This window comes from Maniola jurtina, chromosome 15 (assembly GCF_905333055.1).
Source record: "Maniola jurtina chromosome 15, ilManJurt1.1, whole genome shotgun sequence".
In the NCBI taxonomy this organism is placed as follows: Eukaryota; Metazoa; Arthropoda; class Insecta; order Lepidoptera; family Nymphalidae; genus Maniola; species Maniola jurtina.
Window position 1 is genome coordinate 12,994,030 of NC_060043.1, and position 19,304 is coordinate 13,013,333.

The 19,304-nt window shown below is 39.6% G+C and overlaps 3 protein-coding genes across 3 annotated transcripts in view; 1 reads left to right on the forward strand and 2 right to left on the reverse strand.

Moving 5' to 3' along the window:
* LOC123872738 overlaps nucleotides 1–4,756 on the reverse strand; it is a 114,428-nt gene extending 109,672 nt beyond the window's left edge. The window contains exon 1 of the mRNA XM_045917251.1: nucleotides 1,429–4,756. Within this exon, the coding sequence (XP_045773207.1) occupies nucleotides 1,429–4,265 (2,837 nt within the window). The 5' untranslated portion in view covers nucleotides 4,266–4,756. The remainder of the gene's footprint in view (nucleotides 1–1,428) is intronic.
* A 1,759-nt stretch (nucleotides 4,757–6,515) lies between these two features.
* Nucleotides 6,516–11,509, reverse strand: LOC123872754 (phosphatidylinositol-glycan biosynthesis class X protein). Its single transcript, XM_045917272.1, has 5 exons — nucleotides 11,223–11,509; nucleotides 9,520–9,667; nucleotides 8,584–8,738; nucleotides 7,677–7,842; nucleotides 6,516–6,682 (listed from the first exon to the last, which is right to left on the reverse strand). The coding sequence occupies exons 1-5, from the start codon at nucleotides 11,357–11,359 to the stop codon at nucleotides 6,521–6,523; spliced, it is 768 nt and encodes a 255-aa protein (XP_045773228.1). The 5' UTR covers nucleotides 11,360–11,509; the 3' UTR covers nucleotides 6,516–6,520.
* Nucleotides 11,510–13,028: 1,519 nt separating this feature from the next.
* The window catches only part of LOC123872747, a 42,376-nt gene continuing 36,100 nt past the window's right edge, over nucleotides 13,029–19,304 (forward strand). The window contains exon 1 of the mRNA XM_045917264.1: nucleotides 13,029–13,175. The gene's annotated coding sequence lies outside the window, so the exon portion shown is untranslated. The remainder of the gene's footprint in view (nucleotides 13,176–19,304) is intronic.

Sequence of the window (19,304 nt, forward strand, 5' to 3'; positions counted from 1 at the left end):
AGGGCTAGCGCAAACAGACGGAGTCTAGCAGAGCCGACTTTTTTTGATAACGACTTGAAGTTGAACTTAATTTATGTATGTTGGCATACCTTGAAATTGGTATTCGAACTAAGGGGGTATGGATTTTTACGAATTATAATTACCCGCCATCAAGACACTCGCCTCAGCTCTGCCGGTGTGCCTTGCGCCTAAGGCTATGTACAAATCTACGCGAAAACCGTGATAACTCTTGTCGGCGTTTTGTTCGCGCAGATATTTCGCTTTCCTAATATTTTCACGTTTACAAAATTCCGCATGATGTATTTAAAATAATATATTTTAAGAATTTGCTATTTTATACCACAACGGATTTTATATTTGAAAGAATTTTACAGTACTGCTTTTTATAAAGGAAAAGGTCCTCGAAAAGTTCCCATTTTCAAACAGATTTCTATTTAAGTTCATAATAATATTGTTGAGTTTTCCTGTTAACAGAGCTCTCTCCATCACTTACTCCATACAATCGTAGTTCCAATTTCATTTGAATATTAAGCAAACTAAGTCCATGAAATTTTGCAGACATATTCTAGAAACTAATATCTGTACCTGTGATATTTTAGATTTTTCTAAAAATATGTAGTTTTAAAATTACAGGGGCTCAAAGGTTTGTATGTAAATTTTAAAGACCGCGTAACTATGAAACCGATATTTTAACAGAAATTTGGGAAACCCCAGGCATAGATATTAGTTTCTAGAATATGTCTGCAAAATTTCATGGACTTTGGTTGCTTAGTATTCAAATGAAATTGGAACTACGTTTGTATGGAACGAGTGACGGAGAGACCCCTCTTAATATTACGGTTTAATGTTCCATCCATAAAAGGAAATTATGGCTTTACAAAATGCCGTAGGTATTAGGTAATAAAATGTAACTGAACCTGAAAACATGATAACTTATTTAACAACTTGAAATGCAATAAATCAGTCCAATCGAATTTTGTTTGCGAGATACCTACGCATTAAATTACGTGAAAATTCAGAGAGCTTTGATGAAACTAGAACCCTAATATAATCTAGTAGTGAAAATGATTGATGATCGAATGAATGATAATTTGATTTTTTGACCGTCGAAGGAATTTTGAGACGTCTGAAAAGCATTATTTAAGAATTAATGCAGTCCATTCTCATTAATTATCAAGATACCTACGCGTAGGTAATGAAGTATAGTTTTTTAAAGAAAATTCAATTAGCTGTGATAAGACTTGATTAGACTTAAGGCTGATTTTTCTATCGATTTGAACGTTTTCACAGATTTCTAATACGAAAATGTTGAAAACCTGAATTGTCTGTCTTAGTTAAAAATTAATTGGCAATTGAAAAATCTGTTCTTCAAATAAATATGAGAGTAAACTGTATAATGTGATTGTAGCCTATAATATTAAAACTCACTTGCCAAACAGGGGGTGCCATAGGTGGAACGATGAAGGGTCGTGCGGATGAGGAGGCATGTGCGGCGGAGGCTCTCCCAGCGGCGTGGTGCTCCCCACCTCGGGCTCGTCTCTCCTTCGCCCCATCACTGACGTAGGAGTGGCAGAGCCCCGGCGCGAAGACCCGACCCCGGACGCAGCCGCCGCTGAAGGCTCCAGGAGATTGTGCAACGACTTCACACTTATCCTCGGCCTCGGAGACTCTTGCGAGGAACTCCGCTGGTGATTGTGACTCTCCGACTGTTTCACCGACTGCAAGTAGTTGTTGTTCGGGTAGTAAGGCGAGCTCGGACTCTTCTGCTGTCCGGTGCGCGGCGACCGCTGGTTCCCCATCATTTGAGGATTGAAATACGGGATTTGCAACCCGGGAAGAGGCATATTCGGCCGTATGTTCGGATTCATGCCCGGGTACATGCCCTGTAGAAACGGGTTGTGAGCCATCGACCGCTGGTTATTGTAATTATGCGCTATCGGACTCGTCCGGGCAGAGGAATGTGTTTTACTCGGATGATTCTTCGTGGAATGTACGTATGGGTTCTGGACGTCAGTGGATTTGGATAGCTCCTTCATCTGCTCCGCCATTGCCCCTTGCTTGGATCTCTGGGAGTTCGCATGCGACATCGCTTCTTGCCACATCGCAAACTGCAATCGATTGTCGTAATCCATAGGTGGCATCATAGGAAAACCACCCGCGCCCATAAAGCGATTAGAATGGTTGAACATTTGGGACAGGTCTGGATAATTTTGTCCAGTGTATCCTGCAGAGTTTAAAGCTTTTAGAAAATCCATGTTTTGAGAACAAGCTGCCATCGCCTCTAGTTGACTTAAATACGGTAACCACAGCATTTGGTTGAGCGCAGCCGACGTGGCAGCATCTATGTCACCCGCAAGAGCATCCATCGAGGGTATAGGTTTAGGTTGACTAGTTTGATCGGGCAGCGGCGTGCCGGATTTCTCTATACTAACAGAGTTCTTGGACGACGTGACAGTTTTAGGCTCCTTGTCCTTTGGAGGTTTCGGTGATGGAGATTTCAACTCCTCGTTCTCTAAAATAGTTTCTAATTGCGATAATGATACGACCAGTATATCTGGATCCTGTAAGACGGCCGGGAAAGCGAACGCTTGCGGTAACCTCAGCTCCGGCCTCTGTAACAGCAACGCCGGTATCTCCCTGCCCGGTGCTACAAGAATAGAATTTAGCTTATCTTTAGGAACTAATAGAGGATCTGGAATGTTCAATTCGGGATTTGATTTTAAGGCTAGCAACTGTTTAAGCGGCGTAGTTTCATCCATGGGTGATTTGACAACTTTCAGCTCAGGTTTTTTGGCTATTTGATCTTCCGTCTTAAACACTTTGCTCACTTTCGCTAATTCTTCGCTGGATTCGCGCCTCATTTTTTTTTCTTGAGGTTCACCGAATTCTTTGTTCAATTTCTTCATTTCGTCCGAGCAACTAGAGACAGTGGGGCTGGCAGATTTCCGATGTTTCCCAAGGTTCAGTGGCTCACATTGCTGTTTCGTTATTGTTACTTCTGAGGTGTACATTTTAGGTGAGGGAGACGAGAGCAGTGTTTCCAAGAACAACGTTTGTTTGCTTTTAGTCAGAGGCATCGTGAAAATTTCTGGTGACGAGGGCACGGCGGGAATCCCGCTGGGTTGTGGGGATTGCATCGCATCCGACTCCCTCGACGGCGCGCGAGGCACTTCTGTCCTTCGCGGTGACGCATGCGGAGTGGGCAGCCGCCTGTGCACCGTTAGGTCTCTAGGCTGCTCGTCGCTTTTCACGGATACGTTGTCTTCAAGGTGAGGCGTGTCACTGTCACACGGAAGTATTAGAGGCGCTACAGATTTTTCAACGTTCTTTATACTTAAATCTGTAGGCAATAAATCTTCATTCGCCATTTCTCCATCGTGGTCGAAATTACTATTATCTTGAGTGGTCTGTTCAGCGGTAACTCTCTGAGCTTCCTCCTCGTTGGTTTCCATAGTTTGTTCATCTTCTGGCTTTCCGCAGATTTGTTCACAGACTTGTAAACACCCATTACTGGTGACATCGTCAGAGGTCTGGGTGGGTGTATTGATTTCACTTTGATCGGGCAAGGCTTGCGATTGGAGCTCATGGTAGGTTTTCTCAGAATCAGTCTCCAGTGAATCAGGTACTTGTTCTGCACACATGGTGTGTACATCTCCAACGTCGGCGTCTAGCCTCTTCTCGGCACTGTCATCATATTCTCCTATGTGGTTCATCTCGTTCATCTCCTGAAGCTCATTAGCAGCAGCAGTCAACGATTCCATCGGACACTGGGACGCGTCTTCCGGAACGAACACTTCCTGCGACATGTACGACTGCTCGATGGCTTGTCTATGATCCGCCTGGGAGAGGTGATCTCCTATGTGATGCAAGTGCAGCAGACCCTGTGCTGCGGTAATACTGCTATGTCCGGGCGACTCGAGCGTCTGCTCCAGTCGGTTTATGATATCCGAGACTGGAGCGTTGCTCAGGAGCATGTCGTCCTCTACGTTGTACTCGCCGGCTCCGTGCACGAGATGATTCAACTTGTCCAGGGCCTGGTCGACTAGGATTTGATTATCTTCACAACCTTTTTCCACTAACGATTCTAGCAACTCCTCATCGTGAGGTCCACCGAGCTCCGGCAGATAGTGAACTTCACTGATGGTGTCGAAGAGATCCTTGTGGGCGATCTCGCTCGCGTACTCGTCGGCGCGCTCGGGCGGCGGCTTCCGCTCGAAGTACATCGCGTCCTCGGGCGGCTTGGGCTCGCCGAGCTGGAACGCCATGACGTCCCTCGCGTCGTCGGGCGGCAGGAAGGCGTAGGGCGCCGCGTCCAGCTGCTGGTTGAACTCCAGCTCGGCCACGGCCAGCAGGTTGTCGAGCGGCGTGGGCTCGGCGGGCGCGCGCGGCACGGCGATGGTGTGCGACGGGATGTGCGACTCCAGGTCGGGCTGCCACAGCGCGGGCGCGGGCTCGGGCGCGCGGCGGGAGCGGGCGCAGCGCCGGCGCCGGCGACGCTCGCGCGGGGGAGGCGGGGGCGGCGGGGGCACGCGGATCGCGTTGTAGATCTCGGTGCGCGGGATGACGCGCCAGCCGGTGGCGGTGCGCGCTATGCGGAGGCGGTTGCGCGCGTCGTAGTCCTCGCAGCGGACCTCCTGCACGGTGCCGTCGAGCTGGCGCGCCCACAGGAACACGGGCCGCAGGCGCGGGCGCGGGGCGCGCGGCGGCGCGGGCGCGGCGCTGCGCGCGCGGCGCCGGGCGGGGCGGGCGACGGCGCGGGGCGGGGGCGCGCTGCGGCCGCGCGCGGCATCGAGGCGGGCGGCGCGAGGCTCGCCGCCGCCGCCGGGAGCCCGCGGAGACACTCCGTCCGCCGCACGACACTCTCAGGCGACGACCGCGCGGACGCGGCCCCGAGGCGGACTGGCGGCCGCGCGAGCCCCGCCCCGCGCCCGCACCGCGCGCCCCGCCCAGCATCGATCCGCGCGCCGCCCGGCCCGCCCCGCGCCCGCACGTAAACACGCCGCCCGCCGCCGCCGCCCGCCGCCCGCCGTCCGACCTGCCCTCGTTAATCTTAAATCCATATCTGTGCGCCGCCGGACCCGGCGGTGACGGACCGAGCCGGCGGTTCCCCGAATCGCGACATCCATTCCCAGACGTCCTGACACATCCTTGTTCCTAATTAGATGCTAACAGCATAAACAGCATCTCAACGAAATATGTAGAACGAGAACCTCAAGAGCAATAGTATATAGAGCTTTGCATCGCCATCATTAATTATGGTCATGACGCATGGCACCGCGGTTGTCGACCGGAACCGCAGGCTGCGCGTAATTGTCCCCCAGTAACGATCTCTAACCCGGGCCATCGGACCCCCGTCTGCGCTTTGCGGTCAAACGACAACTTCACAAAGAGATTACAATTGCCTATGATACCCAAGTACAGGAATTCCGCATGTAAATAAACAGAACCCTCTTACTATCGGCGACCGCAGCTTTACATAAATAGACCATAAAAAACAAGAAAAATATTATGATCATTACTATTTCAGTTTTGAACAGCTGCTGCAACTAGAAGAACAAAGTAAGAAAATTACATTTTGCTTACTTATAGGTGCACTGATATAATATAGATGGCACTATTCCACGAACTACTTTTCTGCCGGAAGAAGGAAGACTTTCCATTGCACCGCGCTTTCCTGTCTATTAATTCAACCTTCTTACGACAGGTGGCACTAAGTAGAAAATATAAGATTTTGGGTTTTCCTTTCACCATTTGTTGAATCTTCCTTAAATAAAAAAAAATGTTACTCAGTTAATTGTTAATATTATCATAAAATGTTTTCATTATTGCTTGTGTTAGGCTCATTTCATACAATGTATATTTTTCGGAGCGCCTACAAATATTATCATAGCAGTTTCTACTACTTTAGCGCTTTCTTAGGGTGCAAACACATTACTGCATGTATAGCTGCGATGTATCATAGTCATATATTACCTACTTATTTTTTATACTTATTCATACTTATTTTTTATAGAAGCAGGCTTTACTTTGCGGAAGCTGATGATATCCAAGGAATAAAAACCTTGATTTGCTATAATCCGCTGAAAAAGGCAAATCTGTAAGCACTTTACTTGTGCATTGTAAGGTTTATGTCTCCTGAGGATGCTCCGGTGTCAGAGCGAAACTGCGTCTAGTGTGTTCTGGTGGATTTGTGTGGTGTTGCCTGGTGGTACTTGGGACTTGCTTTTCCTGCGTGCTTAGCAGTGGAAGGGCGGGCGGTGCATGTCGCTTGCTGCATATTGTACCATTTGTACAGATTTGTGCGGATTATAGCAAATTAAGGTTTTTATTCCTTGGTTATTTTATATGAGTAAAAGTGAATTATGTTAAAATTCTCGCGCATTTATGTTCTAATAGGCCTTTGCTTCGTTTTCCGCTACCTCCAGAATTTTCATGCAAAAAGTTACACTTTAGATTCTAGATTTTTCATCTTATATCATTTTGACTTGGGACATTATAAATGAGCACGAGCGACGTATTTTCATAACTTCTTTTTATTTCTGTGCAGTTGTGTCTTGTACTGGTGTATAGCGTTTAAAAGGTACAATGAGCCCGCTATGATGACTATGGCAGTGCCCGCCGCCACTGTGGGGTAGTGGTCCGTGTTGCCGATTGGCACGTCCCAGGTTATAGGCGCTGTGACCTGGAATAAACCAGAAAAAATCAAAATAAAGCCCGACTGTTATCTGTTCTCAATGACATACCGCCATGGAAGTAGCTCATTGAAAAGACAAAATAATATTCTTAGATAAAGAAAAATTGGTGATCTGCATAATAAGCAAACTAGAAACCGTAATAAGCTTACGACTCCCACGCTGCGCCTCAGGAAAGTCCAAAAGTCGTTTGTGGGCATGAATATAACCTTTTATAACCAAATTACGCACTCTATTTTGGACTAAAAAATCTATTAAAACTATGCTTCTCGAAAAGCATATTTACACAATCGAAGATTATGTAGGTAAATGTTAAAAGATCGTGGATTTGTTCTATTTCCTTTAACTTGTTCTTACAATGTCACTTTATAATGGCTCTGAAGAGCTGTTTAATCTCATTCCACCTTCCCTTTTCTACAACCGCACTGCACGCCACCGTAAGCAATTTCACCCTCACCACCTGGGTGTCTGGTGCACTTCGACTGCCCGTTCTTATGACAGATTCTTTTAACCACGCACATGCAACGCATATTTAAAGGACCGATCAACAAATTCCTGAAAGGCTGGCAACGCATTGGCGGTTCCAGAGGGTGCTTGCAAATGTTCATGGGCGGCGGTAATCACTTAACATCAGGTGACTGCCTGCTCGGCGTACCACAGGCAGTAGGCTATAACTATTTATCACAAAAAATTCAAAGAGTTCCCGCAGGATATTTACAAACCTACACCTAAATCACACTAATATTATAAAGGCGAAAGTTTGTGTGTATGTGTGTTTGTGTGTATGTTTGTTACTCCTTCACGCAAAAACTACTTGACGGATTTGGCTGAAATTAGGAATGGAGATAAATAATATCCTGGATTAGCACATAGGCTACTTTTCATCCCGGAAAATCAAAGAGTTCCCACGGGATTTTGAAAAACCTAAATCCACTCGGGCGAAGTCGCGGGCATCAGCTAGTCATCTATAAATAGTTGACGTACCATAATGGTAGGTATTTCTTTCCATGAGCATATTTCTTTGGAGACACCTTCAGCACAAAAGTTGTTGTCACGTGTCACTTCCAAGTACAGGTCATCGCATTGGTTCAACTTCTTGTCGGGGCACAGGAGATACAGCTTTGGTACTGGTATCTCATTTCTGACTAATCTGGAATAAGCAAAATACATGGTCAAGCAGTACTCAGTAAGTTAAGTTTTAAGTAAATATTAAGGTACCTACTTAAGTTTAATTTATTAGTATTAGTATTTGTATTTCATTCGTATTCATCCTGTGTACTGTGTTTGTGCTATAGCTATAGTCCCAAATAAAAGAATATTTATTTATTTATTTACTTTAGGCCGCGCCAACTGATTACTTTGTATCAAGCACAATCAGGCTGTGCAAGGAGTACTGCAGTCAAGGTCTACAATGGCTCCGCTAAGTACCAACTAGCGACTCTGGATGCCGTGGATCGTCAAGCTAGGAAACTCATAGGCTCGTTATTTGGTATGGTTTGTCCTTCAATCATTGCACTTTTTGCATGGGTGACATACTAGGCTACTTTTTATCCCAGAACATTAAAGAGTTCCCACAGGATTTGAAAAGCCTGAAAGGGTCTTTGGGAACCAGGGAGCATAAACATTGGTTGACTCCTTGGTTCCCCCGGGACTATGGTAGCTTATCTGTTTGTAAATTATCATTTTATTTTATCTGATAACTTTTGGATATTTATTTTAGGATATTTATTTATTTAATAATATATTAATTATTTATTCCTATCTTCGCTATCTATGAGACTTTTAAATAAAACTTCCTCTTATCAAATCTCTATGTCTACCAGTTTAGACTGTCATTCAGTCAGTCTCAGTACTGTTTTACATGTATAGATAAATAAATTTATATACTAACCCTCCACCAGTGGTTGCATGGTGGTACCTTGCATGCACGGGTATGTAAACATGCGTTCTATAGTCCCTTACTTTACTTAACAAATGTATGATGAGCGGCTCAGACTTTTGGGCTGGTAGCTCTATGTTGACTGGTGTTTTGAATATTGCGTGTATCTGGAAATATATGAAAGAGATATATATATATTATCAACCCATCACCAGTCTACTACTAAGCACGGGTCTCTTCTTGGAATGAAATGATAAATTTAAAAAAGAAAAACAAATTGATTGACATATCAGAATCAAGGAATGTGTTATGTAATTGTGGTAAGTTATCATCATCAATCTATCATCGACCCACTACTGAGTACAGGTCTACCCTCAGAATGAGAAAAGTTAAGGCCTACCACACTGACCAAGTGTGGACTGGCAGACTTCACACACATTCTGGACAAATTCAAATTCAAAGTATTTGTATTCAAAGTATTTTTCAAATAGACTTTTACAAGTACTTTTGAATCGTCAAAAGCATCTACCACTGGTTCAGAGTGAGAGAAGAACTAGTAAGAAACTCAGCGATTGCTCTTTTCAAAGATGTGCTTATATGTCAAAACAATAGGAACAATACTATGCCATGTTGCTGGAGCGAGCTGCATCTCAATTCCATGCTCTTTTATCATTTACATAATCTTCAATTGCGTAGGTAATATGTATATAAGAATAACCAGCAAGAAACATGGCGGTTGCTCTTTTCAAAGATTTGATATACTTACAATATTATGCCATGTATAAAAGTAATTGAAGTCCCTCACATTGCTATAGTGGAGGTCTTAATCACTAGGGCTAGGCTATCATGGCCAAGTTTATTCCATAGTTGATATCAAAAAAAAATCTTTACAATCACATAAGTAATATGGTACTGATTAATAATAAATTACTCAGTAAACTTACATACCAAACTCTTGCAGCCATTATCATTAATGTCATCAAGACTGGCATACACCCCAGCTGGTAGGGTCTGCTCAATCCCCACCATGCAGTCTTCATACAACCACCTTTCCTCTTCACTGTCACTTGCAAAGTCTATGTTGATGCTTAGGTTCCTGGAATTAATATAAAAGAGATCTCAAATTTTGCAAGCTCTTACACTTTGCAAACTTAAGCTACAACCTCCACAAAATCACAAAAAATTCTATGTGAAATCATTTTTAGTTTATGATAAGCAACTGTGCAATGCTTTCGCCAAAGATTGCCTGGTGGAGATTACTTTAAGCAGTAAGGCCGTCTTTGCATACAAATGTTTTAAGTTTCTAGTTTCTTGTTTTGTCTTGGTTTTTTCTTGTTTTGTGTGCAATAAAGTCTACTATCTATCTATCTTTTATATGTTGATCAATTTGTTTTTGAACAATATCTTTGCAATTCTTCTCAGCTTCATTATGCTTCTTTTATGGTGTGTTGAAAATTCTGGATTTTTATTAAGAAACATAGACATATAGACATTCACAAAAAAAGTAAGCCAAGCTCTTCAGTATGCTCTTGAATAAAAATGGAAATGGGCAGGACTAACAGGACATAGTGTAGAAAAGTGAACAACAGGTGGACTTATAGTTCCAAATTGTAACTCTATTACACTTATTTATTCACTCCCTATACTAAAATGCCATGGACTTGTGAATAATGCTGGAAAATATGTATACTCTTATTATGAGAAATACACTATTATTATATGCCTTTGATCAGTCAAAACCCATTGGTGTGTTGCAACACTGGATGTGTATAGTGCATTTCATCGAATAGTACCTATGGCGTTATGTTGGCTCCCCTGTCTGTTGGGTGGTCATTGGCACCATATTGGCATGAGAAGACGCAGATTTTGTTTATTTTCATTTCATTCATTCAGGAAAATCAAATGAAAATAAACAAAATCTGCGTCATCTCATGCAAATATGGTGCCAATGACTTGAACAGACAGGGGAGCCAACATAACGCCATAGGTACTATTCGATGAAACACACTATATAAACTGGAGATCAGTTCTCTATGGTGATATGGAAAGGAATGAAGCTCTTGAAGTCTCAAGAGAACAGCAGGACTTTCGAATGAATTCCAAATTTGAATGTAGTTTGAAATAGCAGCTGCATGGAATTTTGTTTCTAATAGTTTCCTAAACAAGAGAAGAGAATAGAGGTGATATACCTCTACAAACTTACTCAATAACAAAATGGCAGTGCCCATCACGCAAAAGGAAGGAAGTTGGGCTGATGACACATTGCCAATGACTTCTGTATGTGATGCAGTACCCAAGCTGTGTGCAGTACCCGAGCGGATACCCAAGGTACACTGTGAGGAGGGCTGAAGTTGGAGGTAGGTGGCTCCAGATCTATTTTCTAGATCATCAGCTATTTAGGCAGTTCGCGATCTAAATCTATCAAGTCAGCCACATATTAAGTACATATGGGTAGAGTACTATTCTAAAGGTTACTGACCAAAATGATAGATGGACAAAAATATAGTGAAGGACATATTTACTTATTTTTATGAGACTTTTGGCCTGCTAGATGTAGAGTTCTCGCACCAGATTTCGAAACATACACTGATGTTCAGGTACATTAAAGCCGCTAAAAATTAGCGATTTCACTCAAAAGAAGATCTAATCACCTGTGAAAGCCTTCGTTGAGTAATTTCTGTTCGATTTGTACATTGAAATTGCAATTTTTCCCTTCAATTTCACCCAAAAATAATAAACACCAAAATACGCTAACTTTTGATAAAACTACTTGGTTGTGGATCATCATTTTATTCAGACACTTAAGGGATTGATACTCGTAGACTAGTGGTTGTTGAACATAGGATTTTAATACATAACATTTTATATCAAAAAAATACTTTTGAAAAAGAAAAGATAAACAAATTCGGCAAACTTGTGACGGATTTTTGAAATTAAGTTTGACGTTGACGTTTATTATCACTTATCAGACATCTGTCAAAGTTAAATTGTTGCCGCTACAAAAAAATACCCAATCACTAGAATTGAATTTGGAACACAAACATACATCTAGGTAGTTAACTAACTAGTTACACACATACAATGTACTTTCGGCTTTATAATAATTTATAATATTATATAGTGTGATAGTGTGAAGTGTGATGTCTGCTTTGAAATGGGCTGATCACAATCATTTATGAAGAGATCAATTATTTAAAGAATAAAAAGTTAACGAACAAATGTTACCTACCTATGATGTCATCAAAAATCCAATATGGCCTGCACCAATCACCATCTTAGTCACCACCTTATCGCCGTTGAATAATTTGTGAAATCCATTGAATTACGATTTTTTATATTAGACCTTATAATGTACCTACCTATTTGTCATACCATATTCACACAAACGACAAATCAAGGCTCAAGAAGTCTTTTTCACCGACTTCAAAAAAGGATGAGGTACTCAATTCGTCAGAATCTTTTTTTTTTATATGATGCCAAGTCTACCTAAATTGATGATATAGACTGATGGCCACCACTGGTCAGGTTACCAGGTAAGGGAAGAGATTAGCGGATTGTTCCATGTATAACAGCAACATTGAGACAGGACGGCTCCACCTTGAGTCATTGCCGTCAATTATGACGACAGAACTCCGAAGGCGGATGCGGTGACCAGGATATTTGGGAGTTTGGGACAGTCCTGAAAAATTTGCAATACAAAATTTTATGTGTACGACACCATCGGTAGGTGTCGTTTGAAATAAACGATTATACTATAGGTAATGAAGTCGTGGGAAAGAACTTGAGGTTCTCAAGTTAATCCGTAGTTTTAAATGATTTGACATAGTTGAGCATGATAGAAAAACCAATGTTTTTATTATAGTTATTAAGTTCATGTTAAATTTTTAGTAAACCTTTAAATAAAAATAAAAAACAGATGGAAGTCGGTTGTTTTAGGATTCCGTACGCAAAGGGTAGAATGGAGCCCTAATAATGCCACTCTGCTGTCTGTATGTCTGTTTGTCCGTGTTCACGGGGCTCTAGGTCGTAAACGAAAAGGGTTACAAACCTGTAATATTTGACGTAGGATGTAGACCCAAAACCGAATATTGAATTAGAAATTCAATTAAATTATTTTTCAGATTAATAGAATAGAATATACCTTGGTAAGTTTTATTCAAATTAACTTTTGCAAGTGTTTTCGAGTAATGAAAAAATTATCATTAGGCACTTAGTTCGGAATGTTCGGAGTGTTTAGTTTAATTTAGTTTTTTTTTGTTTGAAAGGTGGATTGATCGAGAGTGTTCTTAGCTATAATCCAAGAAAATTGGTTCAGCCGTTTGAAAGTTATCAGCTCTTTTCTAGTTACTGTAACCTTCACTTGTCGGGGGTGTTCTAAATTTTTAATTTACGCTTGTTTATTTAAAATTTGAATATAAAATGCTTATGTTCTCCGTGGTCACCCTAAAAAAGAACTGATCAACAATCAAGAAGCCGGTGGCCGCAGTTTACGCTAGCGCTCGTGAAAGGTTGCAAGTGTGCCGTGCTGTGTTCCACCGTTACAAGCCAACAGACTGTTATTATTCAGTGCGCATAACATACCACGCGAAGGGGACATTCCTAAGGTAACTTTATTGGTTTTTACTTAACAACAATACAATACGTAGGTAGTTACAAAGGAGTTGCTTGTGGAAGTTGGGGGCGGCATGGTTGTCATATAAGTTATAACGTACCTTAGCGAATTAGCAAAAATGCCAATTGGAATCCAATGTGCTGTAGTACTAATCGGAAAACCTACAAATCGCGAAAAAATAATCGTAGTTTTCAGGCTTAAAAAAGCCTATTATACTATTAATATGAATGGCGTATAAGTTAGATAGGTACCGTCGTGCCCCGTTACTTCGCCTGGTTTTTGACAGTTTTTGCCTTCCCGCTTAGAGAGTGCTTTTTATTTCAAGTCCTGCTTTTAATATATGGTAGCTTTTATACACGACTATAAATTAAGACTATTACGAAAAATAATGCAGTTTTTAGAATGCCTCAAAAACTGTTTTGACTGAGCTAGGCGAAGTAAGGGCAAAATTCCTAACTTCGCCTAGCAGGGTCTCTATGTTTATTGTCTATAATAACTGTCTCTGAAAAAGCGAAAGACCTATAGATTATGCCGCAAAATCATTTTAAAACGTTTATGGCAGAAGACAAAGTTCATTTTAGAAAAAAATTATCGGTAGGCGAAGTTAGGAACCAAACTGACGTTGTTTCCATACATTTGTTCTTTTTTGCTAAGGGTTGTCAAAAGAAAGGAATCATAAAAAATACATATTAATACTGAACATGGTTTTCATTAAAAACAATACAAATCCTTAAAAGTTTTTGAGAAATTTTTAATGAGAAAACTAAAACCAAAATTAAATCTAAAAACTAAATCAGTAGAAGTACCATAAAAATCAGGCTTTTTTAGAAGGTAGGAAAGTGCACAAAACAAAAAAATGTTGCAATAACAAATAGAAACAATAATTTTTGAACAAATGAAGTGTATATAACACAATAAAAGTAAGTAGTAAAAATTTTGATTGCCTATATTTTATACAAACAGAAATAAATCAACATTTTTTCTTCTTGAACAGTACAAAGTACGAACCCACGAGACTAATTTTTTTACAGTTTTTTTAAAATTAAGATTTGTTTGTTCAGTTGTGTTGTTGTATTCAGTTGGATAGGTGCCTATTATTATTATCTATACTAATCTATCTATACTAATAAATAAAATTGAAGTGTCTGTCTGTAATTTCGAAATAACTACCTCATATTGAGCTCATATGGTTATTTGAACGATACCATAACTGAATTACACTTTTTGAAAATTTTTGTCTGTCTGTCTGTTTGAACGGGCTGATCTTCGGAACGGCTGAACCGATTTTGACGGGATTTTCATAGACAAATAGAGGGTTGACTAGGGAATAACATAGGGAACTTTTTTAACACACTTTCAAAAAGGGAGTTTTGTTTTTCTACCTATGTACACCGAAATGTCCAAGATTTCTGAACCGATTTGCGTAATTTTTTTTTTAATCAATAGAGGAACTTTGCGACGATGTTTCTAAAAAATTTGCATTCCAACTCCTTAATCCTGATGCTGCAGGGGACCTGACCACCAAAACTGATAGGTACAAATGAATTTATCAAAGATTAAGTGACAACCCTAGGGTTAGGCGAAGTACGGAACCATCATGGTGGCCGCAGTTACCTTGTTGATAAATCTTGATGTAACTCATTATCTACATAAGATATATTGAAAACAATTGTACAACATAAAAGACGATAAAGTAGTGATTTCATTTTACAGTAAAATTTAGCCATACTTGTCGTAGATTCTTGGCTGCACGTAAAGTTTTTGACCGGTAGAAAAAAACATCTCACTTCCCGCAGCAGATAAATGGCTCTGGTCGCTATTGTTGTAAAGGTAGTTACAAATGGTCAGGAATAGTATTGCCATAGATAACACTAGTATTGTATTTGGTGGGTTTTGAGCTGATCGGTTCCCAACTTTAGCAGATTTTTCGATTTCGAATAGGTAATTGAAAGGTGAATTTGAAAATGTAGCTACACTGGTTTAGTGGAAAAAATAACGGTCAGTATTTTTTTTGGCAACACAGTGATGCCTGCTAACTACTTTGTCCGCGTGGATATTTTAGGTTTTCGAAAATTTCGTGGTAACGTAGCTTAGATAGTAAGTATATCCATCTCCAAGATGACCTCTGTAGTCTTGTACCAACTAAATTTATTAAAAACAATTATAGCTGTGAAAAGGTCCCAGACAGACGGACATAATTTCGCTTTTCTAATAGTAAATGTTTGATTTTTTATAGCGCAAGGTTCGAAATCCTATTTAGGACAATGGAATTGTTCAAATACTTCTCAACTTCTCGAGTTTTTCTCAATTTTTTTTTGGCTCAGACTATTTTTAGCATTTTATAATACCCAACAACACTTAACTATAAGTAGGTTCATTCGCTGATTGAAATTCAAATGACTTGCGACTAAGGTAAAAATAATGCCGTTTTTCACATCATTGTTTTGAGAAAAACCTGTAAGTAAGTGAATTAGTATTCTCAGGAAAAAAGGTACCTATAACGTTAGTGGTAAATGTCTGAACTGGTCTTAGATGAACGTTAATTTTGGACTTTTACCAGCATTTACTTGGTGAATTATATTATGGTTTACCACAGAGACAAAGTACGAAATATCTAAAAGAATTTTGAATTCGGTGTTCAGTGAAATTTTTTCTCACTGTTTTTATAAATGGGCTATGCCAGAAGTTTACTTCACCGCCCCTTCATTCAGCTTCACCTACTCGACCTCTATTTCACTACGAAAGTAACTGGATCGCTTCGTTCACCATCTCCTTCCTTCGCTACACCTGACTTAGTAGATTTGTTTCATTTAGAGCCTCCTTCGTGAGCTTCTGGCTTTGTGCTTTACAAATAAAAACTATCGGTAGGACAGACAAAACTGCGTGGAGTTGGGGTAAAATTCTTTGGTGTGGTTCAGTTATTTTTCAGACTTTTACATAATATCTCTGACGTAAAATCTAAGATTTACTGAGTAGTATAAAAATATAGCTGGTAAAAGTTTGAAATTAACGATTATCACACATCAGTTCGGGATTTTACCAGAAGAACTTGATAAATATTAGGTTTTTTGTAGAATCCACCATAATTAAAGGGCTTACAGTAACATTTATAAGTACATACATAAACTTTTACCCGTACACAATCTACTATTAGAGATAGTGTGCGAAATATATTTGGGTAGGAATTTTACAATAATTTTAATCTAATATAGGTATAATTTTAATATAATATTATTAGTATAATTTTAATCTTATTAGGTACCTACTGACTACTGTCACAAACTTAATAATTTATCTTCTTTTTATTTCTTATTAATTTATCCTGAAGCAAATGTAAATCAAAAAAACATTTCTTAAAATATAATTAGCTAAGTACGCATCACGAAATTTGGGTAAATCTATTCATTAATAATTTCTATTAGGTTTTAATGTATTTTAACAAAAAACGCGTTATTAGTAATTAGGTAAATGTCTTTAGCTGAGCTGAGTACAATAAGTACATATTTTTGCGTTCTACTAAACAATTCAATACCTAACTACTAGTAGTACGAGATTATGAATTGTATAATTTCTAGTTCTCGGTAGGGAGGGCATCCCGCACGAGGTGGTAAATTCAGTGACGATTCTCTTCTATTTATTTTTGCAAAGCAATATTCCCCAAAGCAAAGACTAGAATGTTTTAATAAAGTATACTCAACATGATAAATTATTCACCGGTTTTGTTTTTTTTTACTTAATTATGCATACTTCACCCACGGCATTAATGTAACGTATCTTAAAGCTAATAAAAATTATTCAAAGAAAATTCCATTAAGATAATATTTTAATTATAAAGAAATAGCTACTACCTACCTACATCCATACTAATATTATAATTGCAAAATGTCTCTGTCTACCTGTCTGTTATCTTTTACGGTCTAAAATTTTAAACAGAGATAGCTTGCATTCCGAAGATACAAGTTTTTAAATAGAGTCCCGGATAATCAGAGTTCGGGATATTTTTTCGGGAGAGACTTTGGGATATTCAAAAACCAAAATCCTTACTTAAAAAACCAAAAAAAAAAAACTCAAAATAGGTACCAATTTTCACACAATTTTAGAACTATATATATATTTTTATATGAATACAGAAATAGTCACATACATATTGTAAGCACAAACTTCGTAACGCACGGAATGTATCATAATGGATGCTGTATCGTTACTAATAATTACTAGGTTAATTCATTACAATAATCATTTACCTACATAGACATATTCTATCATAAGAGATGCCAATTACTTAAGGCACCAATGGATAGGATATTCAGCTTGTGAAAGATTATCTTTTAAAAAACTTATTTAAAATAAGTACGAAAATATTTTTTCGGAACGTCCCGAAAAATCCAAGGTGGTTGGCAACCCTACAGTTAGAAAAATGGAATGGATTATTTTGAATAGGTAGTAAAAGTACCATTAGGCTTCATTCGCACGAGAGCTTTTTTAACGGACCTTCAAATAGAACAAATGCATTCCCAAGTATCTGTTCACACGTCAACGCTTTTTTAATGCTCATTGTATGTTCAGCGCAACGCCGGATTTTAACGCAACTCTTTTTTAACGCTCTTGCGAATTAGACACTTCCATTAGCTACATATATACAAAAACAAATGCGTCTGCCGTGTTTGTCTGTCTGTACCATCGATGTATGTCTGTACAAGTTAATCTCAGAAACTTCTGTCGGGATTTAATTCAGTTTAAATACCGATAGATTGAATGATTCGAGATGGTGTACGTATCTACATAGAATATCATAGTAACCGTGCGACATGTCATAAAATAAAATTAACAACTTGTATGGGTATAGCTCATAAGCATTGACTTGATGCCTTGTATAAATATAATTTATGTACCTAAATGCTTTTAAATTATCATTCGTAAATCGTTCTATCACGACAATATAAGATCATGTGATTTTATGCGGATATTCTAGAAATGTCTATTTATTTATAACTTAGGCGGCATCCCCAAGAATCGAGGCGTTGCTCGCCGTGCGACTAAGTTCGATACAATTCTTATAGGCAAATCTCCACAGGGCGATAAGTGCCGATAGTAGGTCGGATTAGTTGCGATTCCCTCGCCCGTGGAAATGGCGCCTAAATGGTGCATAGGTGCATATTCATCATACGGAACCCTCTCCTCGCGTTCAACTCGCACTTGTCCGATGTTCACGCAAAGCATAGCTCCAACAACCGATAGGACGTTGGGGTCCCAAGTGGCTTGAATAATGACCCTGCACCGGAAAACAATATTAGCATTCTAGAAGACCCCCCACTAGGTGGACGGACGATCTAAAGCGGCATACCGCCTAAGACCATGTTCTCTGGAGATCTTTGGGAGTCTTTTTGGGATAATAATGAGGTGGGTTCCCAGATAATTCCGCATATTATAGATTAAGTACATAATAATGAGTGTGTGATAAATTACGAAATTCAAATAAACTTTTAAAAGTACTTTTGAATCGTCAAATGCATCTACCACTGATTCTGAATGAGAGAAGAACTAGAAACTCGGCAACCGCCGAGTTTCTTACTAGTTCTTCTCTCTTTCAGAATCAGTGCCATTAGTTTCAAAGATGTGCTTTATCAAAACGATAGGTACAATATTATGCCGTGTTGCTGGAGCGAGCTGCATGTCAATTCCATGCTCTTTTATCGTTTACATAATCTTCAATTACGTAGGTAATATGCTTTTTGCAGGAGCATATTATTAATAGATTTTAAACTTATGTAAAGGCAAGTCAAAAATTGAGCCAGCCTGAACAAGTCTTTTTACATGTCTGTATAGATGTACCTATTGTATTTAAGAAGCCTAAAAGCCGCTTAGTGGTAGAATTTCCCAAAAAATAGGGACTTAGTAAATATCTAGTTGTCTAGATACATCGTAAAAGGAACCTCCTGTCCAAGTAATTATTCTAACCCCAGTTTAAAATTGAAATTAGTTTCACGATATTAAGGTTTACTAAATTAGATGCATGCTTTATGAAGTTAGACGTTTACACGTGCAATTGATAATAAAATTAATGTCGTGAAACTAATTTCGCGCCACTAATTTCGTAATGTAAATTCCGCTTTAGGCTGTG

Bases quoted from the DNA above. Each gene is read 5' to 3' on its own strand.
- LOC123872754 (XM_045917272.1), bottom strand. From the start codon at position 11,359: ATGATGATCCACAACCAAGTAGTTTTATCAAAAGTTAGCGTATTTTGG. The intron at 9,668-11,222 runs GTGATTAGATCT...TATTAATTCCAG, and splicing joins CTCAACGAAGGCTTTCACAG to GAACCTAAGCATCAACATAG. The intron at 6,683-7,676 runs GTACGTCAACTA...GGTTTATTCCAG, and splicing joins AAGAAATACCTACCATTATG to GTCACAGCGCCTATAACCTG.